This window comes from Lissotriton vulgaris, chromosome 11 (genome assembly GCF_964263255.1).
Source record: "Lissotriton vulgaris chromosome 11, aLisVul1.2, whole genome shotgun sequence".
Classification (NCBI taxonomy): Eukaryota; Metazoa; Chordata; class Amphibia; order Caudata; family Salamandridae; genus Lissotriton; species Lissotriton vulgaris.
This window is the reverse complement of record NC_141699.1, coordinates 165,550,414-165,566,364: the sequence shown is the minus strand read 5'-3', so window position 1 is coordinate 165,566,364 and position 15,951 is coordinate 165,550,414. Positions and strand designations below refer to the sequence as shown.

Below are 15,951 nucleotides of genomic sequence, written 5' to 3'. Positions count from 1 at the left end.
TTTTGCAAGATAGCAACAGAACATGGCAGATAGGCCCGATTAGCATTTTTGCATGGGTACACAGAGATGGGGATTGGATATGGTGACCAATATGTGAGATTACAAATATCTATCATATATGCATATCTACCTGCTTACAGTGATAGGTTAGCTTGTGCATGATGATTTTTCCAAGATCGGGTGTTCCTTGACAACAGTTTTAATTGACGCAAGCAGCATGACTGATTGAAAATCAGCTAGGAGAGAGTTGGGGTTAGTGTTCGCATTGAATAAAAGGTACAGAAGCGAGATACTGAATGTGGAAATTTGATTGTAGCTACGTACAGAGTTGTAGTTCTTCAGGTAGCTACTTTACTAAGCAAAAGTAAGAAAGTACGTTTATTGTACAGTTAATTAAAACATTATAAGGGGCAAATGTACTGGTATTCTGATCTGTCCAGCAGATACGCTTATGAGTATTGCACTGCACTTTATGTTATTGTTGTACATGTTACGAAAATACAAATAAAAAGAATTTAAAAAAATGTAAAACATTAAATTTGAGAGCATTAAATTAAAACCATGTAAAATCCATGAAACCTTGTGCTTTAAAGGCCATGTACAGATGCGCAAAGACATTCAGTTCGTAAATGAGGAGCTCTCTAATAGTGGGTACCTAGTTAATTCTTATTGCGGTGTACGCAGGAGACTTATGCCAAGGGCCCTGATCCTAACTTAGATGTATTAGAAGCAAGAGAGTACGCTAAGGTAAAGTGCCAGTGCGTGGAGATGTAAATGTGGCCAGCGAGAATTCACCAAATAAATGTACGCTTTTAATACTTGCTTACTTAAAGTGCTTAATGCCTAAACATGACTGGCGCATATTAGTCACTTTAGTATACACTTAGAGACTTTTCGAAGTTAAAGTGCTTAATGTGTAAACAGATGGCAAGGTGCCCTAGTCAGTTGTGACCTTGGGGGCTTGAACGTTCCCATCATAGAGGCATAGATTTTGTGTTCAATTATTGAAGTTTTCTCAGAATTTTCTGGAGACGTCTTTTCATTCACCTGTTTTTCCATCTCAAAACAGCAACAGCACCAGTCTCTTCTCTACTATGTAGAAGAATCTCACAAAGCGGCAGTTAAGTTGCTTAGCGGTCTGTTCAAAACAGGCCAATACCGCCTGTCTGCAGGTTCAAATGTTTCTTTTATTAAAGAGGGGGCGGAGAATTGTTTGTCGCTCGTCCAATAGCTTTGTGCAGATACATATTAAGTGCAAAAGGTCTTCACACCCGGTTCCACATAGTCGGCTGGAGGTCATTCTTGTATTCCGCTTAAAGGGCGCTAGTTGTAGGAGCAAGGGTACCATGACCAAGCCATGACCAAGCGACATATCAAAAATGTCTCCTTCGCTGCAAAGGCGAATCCCATACTGAATTATGGTTGCAGCTTTGCAGTGATGTAGTTGTTGAGTACAAACAAACTGTGTGTCCTGTCCACCAGCAATGACTTGTCCTCTATTAGCGAGGTCATTTAGATGGCTTAGGTGACTAGTTTTGTGAAGCTGGAGTGGGTTGCAGATGTCTCTCAAAGGGCCTGTCAGCCTAGCTGTGTTAAGGAGTCATGAAGATAAACTCTGGCTGGGGATCTTTCTTGAGATGTCAGTTCCGCCCAGAGATGTGTGTTTAGTGTATTCTGTTCGGTGCCCCTGATCTTGTGACAGCATTTAATATAAGCCTCCCTTCTGGCCATGGTTTGTATCTAAAGGCCAAATTCTAATCTTATTTGTGCATGGGATGTGTATTTTGGGAGATCAAAGATCATTCTGTATGCCCCGATAATAATAATGTCCAGGTTGGTTGTGTCTCTCCCTCGCAATGGCTCACTCCCATATGATATTATTGGCAATTGTTTCGCTTGAAGTACCTGGATTAGAGGAGTTAAGGTAGGGTCACCCACTTTCTTCTTCAGAGATCTCAGCACTAATGCTACTGTGGTACCTTTTCGTCTCAGGCCTTCTTTCTCAGGCTTGAAAGATTCCTAATTGTGTATGATGACTCCTAAGTATTTATATTCTGTCACAGGCTCCAAGCAGTGTTTGCCCAAATGCCAGTGTGGTTTTCTAGGCTTTGTGTAGTTTATTGTCATGATTTGTGTTTTTTCCTAGTTGATTTGCAAAGCATTTTCCAGCTGCAACTCTTGGGTGGCATCAAGTAAGCTCTGCAATCCAACTGGTGTGCGGCTTATTTATTAAGCATAAGTATCAGCAGGACAATAAGCACATAACATCTGCATGCCCCCCGACGCCTCCTCCCAATTTCACTCATAGCATTCCACCCAATGCATTCCAGTTTCTTTCCCTACCAACAACGCAACATGGCTGCTTTGTTGGCCGTTCAACGTGATGAAGCACGTCCGCTTGTAAGCGTACAGCAGTGTGAGTTCCGATCACACACTCAGGGAGTCGAAATTACCTGCAAACACACATGCCACTTCAAGCGCTCTTGTCTCGCACAAAGACAACGGGGAGCGTGGAAGGCGCACTCTCCAGCGCAGTGAGAAGGACTGCAGACACACCGCTTCACTCGCTCTTAGCTCGTGCAAAGTTATCGCAGCTGAAATCATTCGCCCCCCTCAGCGCTCCTCAAAGTGGTTGGTCAGATGAGGTGAGAAAGTGCAGATGAAGAAGTGTTTGTCGGCCCCCAGGGCAGATAAGGGCAAACCAACTCACCTCCTGAATGGGACCACAAAGTTAAGATGCAGCAAAGCCAGAAAGACCTGAAGGCACATGGGTGAAGCTGTCCTGCCGAGGGTACCCCTAGCCTCCAATACAGAGTCGTAGTTCTTCAGGTAAGTAGTTTATTAAGCATAAGTATCAGCAGGACGATAAACACATAAGATCTGCTGGCCACTAATGCCTCCTTCCAACTCCACCCACAGCATTCCAGCTTCTTTTCCCACCAACATTCCAGCACCATGGTTACCCCAACACTCCAAGAGATAAGACCCAACACAACGAGGTTTCTGCTGGTGGAGCGTAAATTGTGATTAAGTACGCTCTGCCTCAGGATTATAGAGAAGTACTTTGGGAAGGCGCTGTTTTATGGCTTTGACGACCAGGATCAGTAGCTTGTACAAACGTCTGCCTTTAGCTGACAAACACGTGACTTAGTTGCGATACTGTGATGTAGCAGTGTTTTTGGGGAGACTCTTGAGAGTTCTTGAAGCAAAATGCTTTACTGAGAGCGCAAAATAAATTCAGGGCATGACCTACTAGATGAGGGTTACAGTTGTCAAATTTACTAAGGACTAGTAAGGCAAGCTGAGTGTCTCATCTCCGAATGAACACTCATTCCAATAATCCTATTTTCTGAACTCATTGACTAGTTTCCTCACACTGAGTTTCTAAAGTGACACTTCTCTTAACAAAGTTGAGTGAACTACGCAATACATAACTAATCACATTTTTTTCTTAGCGCAAAATCCATTAGAAACTAAAACCTCTTCTGCCATCAGCTGAAGAACTACTTGTTCTGTGCAGGTGGGTCAGTTTGTGAGCACCCACACAGAGCTTTCTCAACAATGTATTTAGCAAGGAGCCACACATTAACTCATCATACACGTGGGGCCGAACATTCTCAGTTATTGTAAAACATGATGATATCCGCCCACCATGGTATTAGAAATGTCGAGACATGTGCACAAGGGTTGTAAATAATCAAAGCACCACATCTTAGTCAACAACATGGAAAAGCCGTGCACACTCATCCTTTTTACATCACATGGTGGGAGTATCTGAAATGTACACTCCCTACATACCCGAGTGTAGCACCTTGATCTTTTCTTCTGCCTCTCCCAGCCTGGCAGCCAAAGTGATTTGTGCTTCTTGTAGTCCCCTGTAAAGCAAAATGTGTCACATTTTAATATTAATGCCACTTCACAACTTGAAGCTAGAACAGCAATATCGTTTAGGCCTTCACTCAGAGGAGGCACAGTTTTTGAGTTTTGAACTTCTGCTCAGCAAAGACCCAATTGTCATAGCATTATTTTACTAAACCTTTAAGCATCTAGGCATGCAACATAATCATCATCCGCATCACTTTACCACATCAAAATGCCTGCAAAAACCATACATACATAAATAACATACATAATAATAAATAACTATGGTCAACACGTTGATAGAATAAAAGCGATCAAAGAAAAGGCTAAGACGAAGATGGGAGCCCTGCAGATCATCCTGAGTTGACAAAGGCTCAGGACACCCTGAACATTTGACATAAAGCACTGGCAAACTCTTGGCAAAATAAGTCAGAAAAAAAACATCTGACATGAGTGGCTGGTAAACTCTTGGCACAGCAGATGAAAAACACTGCCTGACCTTTGAGTGCCAGCAGATAAACCCTTGGTAAGGGGAGTAGACAATGCCTTGAGCAGTAGATTGAATAACAGTCATGAGACTAAGGTTTGTCTGGTTCTGAGCTACAATATCAAAACACTTACCAAAACAGACCCACCTTAAACTTGTGGCAAGTATCAGGCTGCAAACAAACATCAGGTGTTATACTTGAAGCACTCTAACCATATATACTTAAGGAAATAACTTATTTATATGCTTAGGGTTGAAGTAAAACGTTAAACATGTGGCCTTCCAGCTTCCAGAGCGCAAACAAAAGCATCACTCCATAACAGCAACAAGATTTTCCTCCAATGTTGATTCTCCTTCAATCAATACATCAGATGCTCTTGCTGGGCAAAAGGCCTCTGCAGTGCGGAATTAACACTTAGTTAATGCACTAACTATTGGGTTTCAGATGTGGATTGCTAAAGCACAATGTTATAACCGAGCTTGAAGTATCCTAGACAGGGCCAGCTTTATCACCGGTGGCAGACGGTGACACCGTCTTTTTGGGAGAATCCTACATATGTGAATCAGTCTATAGGAAATGTTATATAAGACATAAAGGATTACAAGCTGTAGGCGCCATGAGTCTCTCATACTAGTAGGCAGTATATTTTAAGAGTGTTTGGTCTGGAGAAGAACTAACTCAGGATTTAAAGCAAACCACAGTGGCTGCGGCTGGCTGTACTAAGAATGTATTTCTACCCAAACAAACCATTTTTCACAACATCAGGATAATGAAAGACTGGGTAAAAAAACATAACTTTCAAACCTTTACCATGTAGATTGGATGCAGCTCTTTGATAACAGTTCATAGATCACTTTTAGGATTGTAATATGTGAATGGCAAGTAACAAAATGATCCGTGTGACAAAAGTAGTAATCCACTGAGCTATGCTGATAAAATACAGGTCTGTGCGCTGCCTGGCACACGTTTTTAGCAGCAGGCATCGGTGCTACTTTATAACAAAACTGCCTTTAGACAAAACTCTGATCTCTCTCCAGCAGGGACATTAATCACTGGAGTTACCTTAACATTTTTATTGCTCACTGAAAACGTTTGGACACACAAGGAACTCTGCAGCAGTTGTCTTGAAATCCATACTGTGCTTGTAAACATGGCGCCTCTCCTGAGCTCAGAGCCAGGTACAGCTGCACTGACTGCAATACCCTAAAGCCAGTCCTGGTTCTGGAGCTGAGCCAGGTTTTGATCTCTTTTGTAAAAGCTAGAAAATCAGATAGGCAGCATACTGAAAGAGTAAGCTTGTGCCAATATTCTGTAAACAGGAATGAGAAGGAACCACTACTAGCTCTTGCACGACAAGGGCACGGGTGTGTTGGTTAAAGGAAAGTTTCCTAAAGAGATAAGCAAAGAAAAGCTTTGGGTGATAAAGAATTTCACACATAGCTTGTTTCTTCACGGGGAACCAATGTAGGCTCCACAAATGTTCAGATATGGTGGATCAGGCGGGCATACTCGGAACAAGCTGAGTAGCAGCATTTTAGACATTGTGGATCAGATGTTGGGATATGCCCACAGAGAGGGCATCCCCATAGTTCAAATGCAAGGTGACTAAGACCTGAATCATGGTCTTGAAGGCAACCAAGGGGTGCCGGGTATATACTTTCCATAACATTTAAATGGTGGCAAAGCAGACGGCTGGGAGGGTATTGATTTGAATGGTCATGGTAAGCTTGTGATTAACAAGTATTCAAACATTTATGATGAGTTTAGAAGGGACAAGGGTGTCTTTCACGTTTTCTTGCCACCACAACGAAAACCAGATGTTGGAGGATTTGCTGAACAAGACGACATCAGTCTTATCTCCATTTAATTTTAACAGCTCGAGGGGACACCCACCTAGCAATGTCCACCATGCATTCCCAAAACGTGGCTGGTGTTTCAGAAACCTTCAACAAACAACAATGGATTAAACCCAGATCTGTGACTGGGGGTGAATGTTTTGCCATTGTGCAACATTCCGTCCATCAATTGTTGTTTTTGCATTTGTCACCCCAAGTGGGACGGGTATGCTCAGACGTGAGTCCCATGCTCTCCATGCCACTGGAATCAAGCTATCCTGCCTCATGACGGCTGATAGCCAGAAACCGGTCCTAAGATGCTTGATTCCGATCCAGGGAAGACATGGCTTGGCAGTTCGAGCTGGACTGTTCCCATGAGGCACAGGGTCAAGACTGATTTGCATATGGCCATGTCTGAACTGGGGTGGTGTGGTGAGCAAAATAACAATGGATTAAACCCAGATCTGTGACTGGGGGTTAATGTTTTGCCATTGTGCAACATTCCGTCCATCAAATGTTGTTTTTGCATGTTTCAGAAACCTTGCCTGAGATGAAGATGACAATTTGGGTGTCAGAAGGCCGACAGCAATTGTCCAAGAGAGAACGGGATTATAAATAGTGAGAACGTTTCATGTTCACTACCTTTTCCAACAGTTTAGAGTGAAAGGCAAAGAAGGCGAAGGGGCGACAATTTGCCCGGATGTTGAGATTTGCGTAATGCCATTTGAGCAGGGGCAGCACTAATGCGTTCTCCACGAAGGGAGGACCAAGTTAAATGACTGCTATAGGTCACAGAGGGAACTAAGAGCGGACTGCAAGGATAAAGGATAACATTAAACCTATGCATTCGCCTTTGTTTGGGTCAGTGGACTATCTTTTGACTCCACTTTCGAAAAGAGGAAAGTCTCACAGGTTACTTCTCCATTAGGCGGATGCCTGGCTTTGCTGACGGTACACCTTATTCACGCCTTCCACCACTTGGTAGAAGGAACTAGCAATTAAGAATATACATACACATTTGCCACCTACATCTATTGTAATCCATGCGTCACAGTTATAATCCGAGCTTTGCCAACGTTTTCCCTTAACGTGGCTAAGTTATGGAACTCCCTCCCTTTCCTCCTGAGGTCCAATACGCAATTGACCTCCTTCCGAAAGCAATTGAAAACGTTCTTGTTTAATAAATAGACCCCTCCTCGACCCAGTGTCTAAAGCAACTTATATCATTTGTCCCTCTCTATCTCCCCCTCCCCCGGCTCTATGCCCTGCTAGACAACCACTCCAGTCTTAGCGCTTGGACGCCTACGGGCAGCTATGTGCGCTCTATAAAACCCATTTTCATTTCATTTCTTTTCATTTCATGTGACTGGGGGCTTTGCTCACAAGTTGGGAAAACTTCAAGGCAGGAACCGGGCAAAAACACATTTGAAAAACTCAGCCACAATCTATTTCTTACACTGTGGCCAACTTTTTAGGATGATTTGCAGAGACACAGATATTGTTGTGAAAAGCAGAAGGCTTCTTTTGTGGCAATCAGATCACTGTAAGGAGGGAGAAACTCCTCGTGCTAACATTTTTGAATATTGTTACTTCATCAGAAAAGGATGCCTGAGGAGCAGTGCTTAATTTGAGCCAGTGGTTGCAGGCGAGACCCACCAGCCCTCATTTTTAGGAACCAGCACGTATGTTTCCTCATCACACCTTGATCCTGAGTAGGAGAGAGAATAACACAAAGCGAAAAAGAATGAGGAAGAGAAAGACAGAAAACAGAGACAAAGAAGGAAAGCCGGGATGAAAAAGAACCTCCAAGAGTGAGATAAAGGAGCAGTGAGTGTGTGTTGGTGGATGAAAAAGGCATGAGGTGGAATCAAGACCATGCAGCATTGGTATACTGCACCCCCCAACATTTGATAACGACAGCCGTGGGCTTCTGAGCAAAACCTTGGGTCAAGGCACTTATTCTTTTACAAATTGAGCACTGCTTGGGAAAGAAATGCAACCACCAAAAAAAGCCAAAAGCTTGTACACTACTCACGTACTTTTCTGTTTCTGCTGCGGCATGTCTCTGCGGTAGAGTTTCTGCTAAAAGTGCTTTGCTGTTAATGGTGGTGACGCGGGATTCCTCTGACGCTGTGATCCCAGCTGGAGATGTTCCCTCTCTCTGCTCTGTAGGTGTAAAAATTCATATGAACAGCATGACACGAAGAAAACCAACGGCGTCTTCCAACGCTAAATACCAGTCGCCAGGGGAAAAATCGATTTTCAGAAGTTAGGGTACAGAGTTAATACTTTCTGCAGGTTTCACCACCAGAGGCGTTAGGAAATCACAGCTGGACGAGAAATCTCAAGTTCAGCCCAAAGTCGCTGAAAGTGGTATCTTCCAGCCTAAGACACAGCTGTTAATAGCCTCGTTCAAAACCTTGTGTGAGGACAAGTGTCTGGAATATTCCCAACATAAGTCAATGTGTCTAAGCTTCTTAGAATACAAAATATGGTCTTTTAATCATCATTAGCTGCTGATGCATAACAATTTTCATTCCTTAAGGGAATTAAAACTATTCCTTCTTCCATATGGGCTTCATACGAAACATTATGTAGTAAGTAGGTTTTTTAGAAAATGGTTTAACTGTTGTGTGAATCGATGTGCGTGAGTACGACAGCTAATTACTTAATAAGTAGAGAAGTATGCACATATTAGAAGTAATCATTGACTAGAAAAAAGTATAAGGTGTAAGCATGCAAGAGAAGTAAACACTGGCTATTAAAGAGCGGATGGCGTTCTAGATCTATGATTTTTTAGATAATATTCTTTTGTACACTTTCTGGTCCAATGCTTGATGTTACATTTTCCATCAGTTTAAGGCAGCCACTGCGTGTTTCGCCCTGTGTGGTCAGCTAGCCAAGGGATTTTTTTAAGGCTGATGATATAAATGCGTTTAAACAGTTAATATGGGCCTGTTTCTTAGATGTTTTTGCCTTGTTTGCCTCATGTATGAAGAGGTATTGCACTGTCAGCTCAGTTTTTATGGGAATATGCTGGAATCCAGCTTGATTATACCAACCAGCTTCCTTGGTATCCCACTGTCTCTGCACTGCTGCTTTGCTTTCGCCTTTATAGTAGCACTTTCTGGCCTTTGCATCAACCTATAATTTTCCCCTCTATGCTGAGCCAGATTTCTCTTCTCGTTGCTTGCTATCCTAATTCCTGCCAGGTAGTTCCGTTAAACCTTCTTTGCTTTTCCTTGGGTCTTAAAATTCTACTGGATGTTTACATTCTGCTTCTTTCCCATGAACTTCCTGATTTGTTGTCCCAATGGAATGAGGCAACAGGGCACAGACTGGTACTGATATTTTTTGGAACTCCCCCTAAAACTGCTATCAGGTGTGACTTCAATTTGTAGTAATGGTAGTTCAATGTGGGCTTCGCTCACTTAGGGCGTCATCAGCATCCTTTCTGCTGTTTACCTGCGAGCTCTGGGCGTGGGCTACGTATGCAGCCAAATGCCTGGGTAACCTTTAACCTACCCTCATTTCACAAAACCAAACACATTCTTAAAATGAGAAATGTGGAATCACTGGGGGATTAAACTCATTTTACCATGGGTTTCTCGAGATTGAATGCATTTGCTCTCATTTTACAAAAAGTTCATTTGGTTGACAAAATGATGTTCTCCAATACCGTTTGTTAAGTTAACAATATAGAAGGCAATGTCAGATAGGAAACATGTTGAGAGAACCCCATGATGACTGGCAAAATCCTAGTTCATACAGTTTAATGGTACTTTTCCCCATATAAAAGTCTCAAGAACAAAGGCCCCGAGTCACAAAGGTAAACTGAGGCGAAAGTCTAATTTATTATTTGCGGTATTCACAAAGGGCATTATTTACTCATAAATGGCCCTTGTGAATATCAAAAGCTGTAAAGTTAGACTTTCGGTATTCACAAAGGGCATTTACGAGTAGTAAATGCCCTTTTGAATACCGAAAGTCATAAAGTTAGGCTTTAGTCTCAGTTTACCTTTGTGAATCAGGTACCCTGTCTTTATGTACTGCACTCTAGTGTTGATGACATTTGGCACCATCGGAACTCCCCCTTTAAAATGATGATGCATTTTTCTCCACCTTCTTGGATTTGTAGATAGGCCACTGTTTGGATTTCACCCTCCACTCTAAATGATGTGGGAATCTTATTGTGGCATTTAAGGTAAGCTTTATACAGGGTGTACATTTTTGGGATTGTAACGTTTCATTGATTTCAGAAGAGGAGGGGATAAGGAACATCAGCTGTCACCTACATCCGTTGCCTGGCGAGGAATAAGCAGCAAGGTTTTAATACATTTACATCATTCTGCACCTACATCCATAGGCCGGTGCGGTAGTCATGGGTCCAAACTGAAAGGGGGGGGGGGTAAGATGGGAGGGGAAACAGAATCCAAAGTCACATCAAACCTTGAACAGGAAACAAAATGTGCTCAAGTTGCTAAGGTATAGACTTCACTCTTTCTTTTCCCCTGGATCCGCTGGGGGTGTGGGTGGTGTGATCTGCAGTATGTGGAAGTATATTGGGCATGTTAATTGTTGAAATTAAATTCTCCCGAGACGTGTGTAATGCATGTGCCCCATCTTTTTTCGAATTTGGGTAATGTGTGGCTAACAAGGGCTTTCAACTTCTCAATCCCTAATAGGTCCCAAAGTTTGTGGAGCCAATCTGAGTGGGTGTACACTTTTAGAATTAGTTTCTTCATATTTTGTGATAAAGTGCGTTCTTATAAGACACAGGTCAGATGACGGACTGCACTATGTTTATCCCTTGCACAGCTTTATGTTCCTTTGCAGAATACAACAATATCTTTGATATCTACATTGGACTAAATTATCCTCCCTTACCCATGCATAATAATATTTTTCAAATGTCCCCTTCTTCTAGGAATAAATAAATCTCTTTCTGCACAGGTTTAGTGTCACAGCCACTCTTAACACCAGGCATCAGGGAATCTGTTTAGGAAACAACACGTGTTCTACCTTTTAAGTACTATTTGAAGAGGAGATCGCAGCAAAATCTGGGTATTAAGTAGTGAATATGTTCTTCTAATGGCAGAGGCTATCGGTAGTACACAATTAGTTCTGACGTGTCTTACACATTACACAATACAATCAACAATGCAACCTTCCTAGGCTGAATAAATAATGTTGCTGGTCTTGTGGTTTTCTTTCTCATTTATCTCGATTTACTACTGCTTAGATGAATGTCAATGTTTCTAGATGTTTCTCCAATTCTCGATGAACATGGGATATGAAGGAAGATATTAACCTGGTGAAGGCTCACAGTTATAGACTAAGAAGAAGTCCAACCTACCTTTGATGCTCAGGAGGAGCTCTGAGTGCTTCCGCCAGTGTTTGCTAAGTTCTTTGACGGTCTTGTTCTCAGGATCAATGCACTGGAGCTGCTGTAACCTGTTCTCTAAACCTCGGGCAGCTTCTAGGAGGGGAACGGGATCTATAGGAGAAATATCCAAAAAACTGCAGTTTACAATTAGTGTAATCAATCAAAAGAAGAATTCAGATGCTCATTATTTTTCACAAAAGCTGACTCCCCACATCATAATTGATACTTGTGCAAACAATTGTTACCGTAGATTTCTGATCATTATGAAAACAAATTCACAGTGTCATAAGAGAACTATTAAAGTACGCATGCCATGCTCCATGCTATAATCTAGAACACTATAATGTGTGTTAGAAATAATTGCATTTATATATGTATTGATGTTAGAATGCTGAGTTGTTATGACGTTCCTCAATTAATTTAAAACACAGCTTGCATCTGAATATCTGAACATACGAGAGAAAGCCATGCTGCCCCTTACTTTGAGGGAATTAAAATCCAGATCTGTGATTAAATATTAGCGTAAGAGAAAAATCACATAAGAAAAAACATGAAGGATAAAAAAGTAAATTTTGACAGGGAATCGCCAAAAGGTTTTCACTCAAATAGATCTCAACTATCTTAAATGGAACAGCCAAACTTGTATGGAAATAGTACAGAACGTCAATGGTGTACATACATCAAAAACACAGATTTAAAGGAACTCTAGAAGGAGGAATCATTTCTGTTAACTAATTTACTTAACAACCCAGAGGTCAACGATTGTACCGTATGATTTGCTTTGCTGTCTCTACAAGATATGTAAACATTCAACCGACCATAAGAAATGTATAACCCTTTCAATCACTAGTAAATATAAGAATTTGGAGAACAGTGCCTGATTTATGTAAAATAAATCAATCATCATCTAAAATAAATTTACAGTAACTTTTCCAAGACCTGGATGTGATGGTTTTAAACACAATGTTGAACTGAAATTAACGAAGAGAAATGAAAAATCCTGCAAGATGATCAGAAGCAGGGTAAAAGTGTCTTATCCTCTATCAGTACAAAGACAGAAATTTATTACAGACATAATTTACATTCTAAATTAGAAGAAAATATTGTAAGTAGTATGCAAAGGTTGTATGCACTCATGCATCTGCACTCTGGGTATGGCTTTAGCGTGCAATAAGCGTATGGATCGCCTCCAAGCCTGGTTTTAAATATTCTGTTGTTTACAGGATCAGAATAGCTTTCTGACAATGTCCCATCAATAATGTGCTTAGGTCTGTACCTCTCCCAGGTGAACGTGCCATATTCATTGAGTTGTAGGCAAATGTTTTTGGTATATTGAGGGGCAAGATCAAAGGACTATACCAACTCACTTAGGCACTTTTTAGATTGGTAGGTATGCCCATTGCCTAGCAGAGGGTATGTATCTAAGGCAGTAGTGTATGCCATGTACACTTCTATAGTGTTAACTACTCTTTCCGAGACTTCAAAGTGCTTTGAAGTTGGTCGAGTAAATAGTTACTGCATCTTACAACCTCTGTACTGACTGGATCAGAGTAGGGTATTGAATGAAGTGAATAATCCATCTGTATTGTGTTTTTCTGCCGTGGCTGAGGTTCAAGGACTGGGCACAGTAAGCAAAGGGAATGTAGGACACAGAGTTGCATGCTGAGTATACAAATGAGTTGGGATGTAGTCCGAGCATCGCTTAAGTCCGTATTTTTGGAAAAGTCATGACTTTATCGCTTATCTGAAATCTAGATGGCCGTGGTGGCCTTTCCAGCTAGAAGATGGTATGGGAGCTGTCAACATAGTTGTAGAGATGAGCTTGAAGAAGTTTACAAGATTGAGAAGAGGGTATAGGAAATGGTGAATACAAAGGGGTGGGTTGAGCCCAGCTGTAAAGTAAAGAGCTGATCTGAAGCAGCATGACAAATAAGGTTTTATGAATAAGGTACAATTTTATCCAGTTTGGAATTGTGCCCCATATCTCTGTGTCACGGTCTTTTGACTCATATTTTATGTCTACAGTGTCAAATGCTGAGGACAAGTCAATTAGGAGTAGTTCATCAGAGATTTTAAGGTCATCATAAATGGAGATTGGTGTTCCTTCCAGGTCTGAATTCTATCTGTCGGTCGGACCATAGTTTCATTTGTTGAATACAGATTGAGATCTGGGAGAAAGCTTCCTTTTCATTGAACGGACCTAGGAATGGACCATCAGTCATTTGGTCTACGGTTTGCTGGTCAACCTAGTCAAGGCCCCACTTTTCTAGGACCAGTTTGATGTAAGGCACATTCAGCTTACATGGAAACTCTCCAGTTTAGCAGCAGAGGATTGTAGGAGGAGGGCTTTGAAGATGTTTAGTGCAATGTTCGGCTGGGCAGCATCATAGTTATACCTTTGATTGGATCACTGGTTTAAACTGGAAGAATCTTCCCTTAAAAACGTTTACAACAAAAATCATCGCCTCAGGAAGCATTTAAAACAGACAATATATCACAAATCCAGTGCACTTGTAAACTAGTTTAAGGAGCAGAGTTTAGGTTGTGTGGGTTGTGTGGTTGAGGGCAGCCCACTCTGGCAGTGAGAGACTTTTGTTTGCTTTTGAGAGTGTAAAAGACCTTAACCCGATACAAGTTTTCAATGAGGTGTTTTGCTAAGACAACACAGAGTTCCTGAGAGGGTCTTACATGTCTTTAAATAACTCCTTTGTTAAGGAAAAGCCACATCGTTTTGAGAGTAGTTAAAGTTCTTGGCTGTTTTAATGAAGGCACTCTAAAGTTTGGAATGCCTTTTAAAGGCATTTTCTGCTGCTGAGCTTTTTACTTTTTCTTCCATTTCTTCGTGGCATAGGGTTTCAGTTTTTTGAAGACTTAAATCCAAGAAGAACCAACCAGCCTTTGGTACCTGGGCACGAAACTGTGCTGTTTTGGCAGGACCACTATATCAAAACCCTTGTTAACTACTGGTGCAACTGCTTTATAGATGACAGGGAAGTAATGAGTTAAAGTTGAAAATCTTCCAACATCTAGTAGTTAATGATAGGGTAGAGGAAATAGCTGGTTACATTGCCATTGAGCGGTTGAGACAAAAACTAATGACGCAGTGGTATCTCTCTTTAATGGGGTTGTTTCCTGGGACTAAGATTAGTACTCCTGTAGTGCAGTTGAATAGAATAACCAGCAAATGGCAAATATGGGTGGATATATGTTCTGTTTATTGTGATCTAGTGAAGGTTCTGGTGGAAAGTGATGTTGCTAGAAGTGTGGTACACACCATTATGGCATATCTGTGCAGTGCTCCATCCAATACACACTATTGGATGTTCTGCCAGTTGCATGATCCTGGGTGACACGTGAAAGCCAGTTGTGTTGCTTACTTGTGCTATTTTGGGGATGTGTGAGCAGTATTCTGTCTACTGTGGCATGCGGTTTCTTGGTGGTGTTTGTTGAATGTATGTGGTATGTTCTGTCTAAGGTGCTATGTTGGATGCTTGGTTGCAAAGCGGGACTAATGCACACAGTACTAACATATTATAATACTTAGTTGAGACTGCTGTCATTGAGGAGCGATGTATACTGAATTGCATCTATTATCATTACCAGGAAGAGGACTTGTATTAGGATTTTGATTAGATATAATATTAGCTTCCTTTACAACCAAAACACATCTCTGTTCCCAGAATGCAGTATAGAAAAGCTGGATATTTCAAAAGAAGACGCTGTGCTCATTAAATGCCTTACAGTATTGAATTATATATTTGTCTAGGAGCCATACAGAATCGGATACATAGGTGATCTCTTTGTCAAAAACTGGATAGTTTTAAGTGATATGCTGGATGACAATGAGTTGAAGTCAGTGTGTCATCCATCGATGGAGGTGCGGGAGAACCTCCGGTGCTTGCTTTGAAGGCTTCCCCGATGTATTACCCCTCCCCGCCCACCATTGACAGCAGTGTGCCGCCATACACCACGCAGATGTCAAAGATCTCACCAGACAGCACCAGCAGGAATAGGTGGGTTGGCACTGCGTACATCTGATTGGGATTGCTTCCCAGGTGCAGCACCCTCAAGATTGAAGAAGGCATTGTTGGAAAGGGGATCAATGTCTGAAGTGGGATCACCCACTGCCCATGATGTATGCGGTGGTGGGCGGAAGTAAAAGGTAAGTGGCACAATAAGAGGTTAATAGCACAAGTGGGATTACACACTACCATCTGCTGTGGCGGGCGGAGGCAAAATGCAAATAACACAATGGTAGAACACTAAGTGTATACTGTGGTGGGTTGAAGTAAAATGAGAGTGATACAACAAATGATCAATGTCTGACGCACTGCCATATGCTTCGCTCTTTCCCAAGGTATACATCCTCACACAAAGTATT

The 15,951-nt window shown here is 41.7% G+C and overlaps 1 protein-coding gene across 1 annotated transcript in view; it reads right to left on the bottom strand.

Moving 5' to 3' along the window:
* Positions 1 to 15,951, bottom strand: part of CUX2 (cut like homeobox 2) — an 853,070-nt gene that overhangs the window by 193,367 nt on the left and 643,752 nt on the right. Inside the window, exons 6-8 of the mRNA XM_086943029.1 lie at positions 11,541 to 11,681; positions 8,224 to 8,350; positions 3,799 to 3,875 (exon numbers count right to left, since the gene is read on the bottom strand). Coding sequence (XP_086799155.1) covers positions 3,799 to 3,875; positions 8,224 to 8,350; positions 11,541 to 11,681 — 345 coding nt within the window. The remainder of the gene's footprint in view (positions 1 to 3,798; positions 3,876 to 8,223; positions 8,351 to 11,540; positions 11,682 to 15,951) is intronic.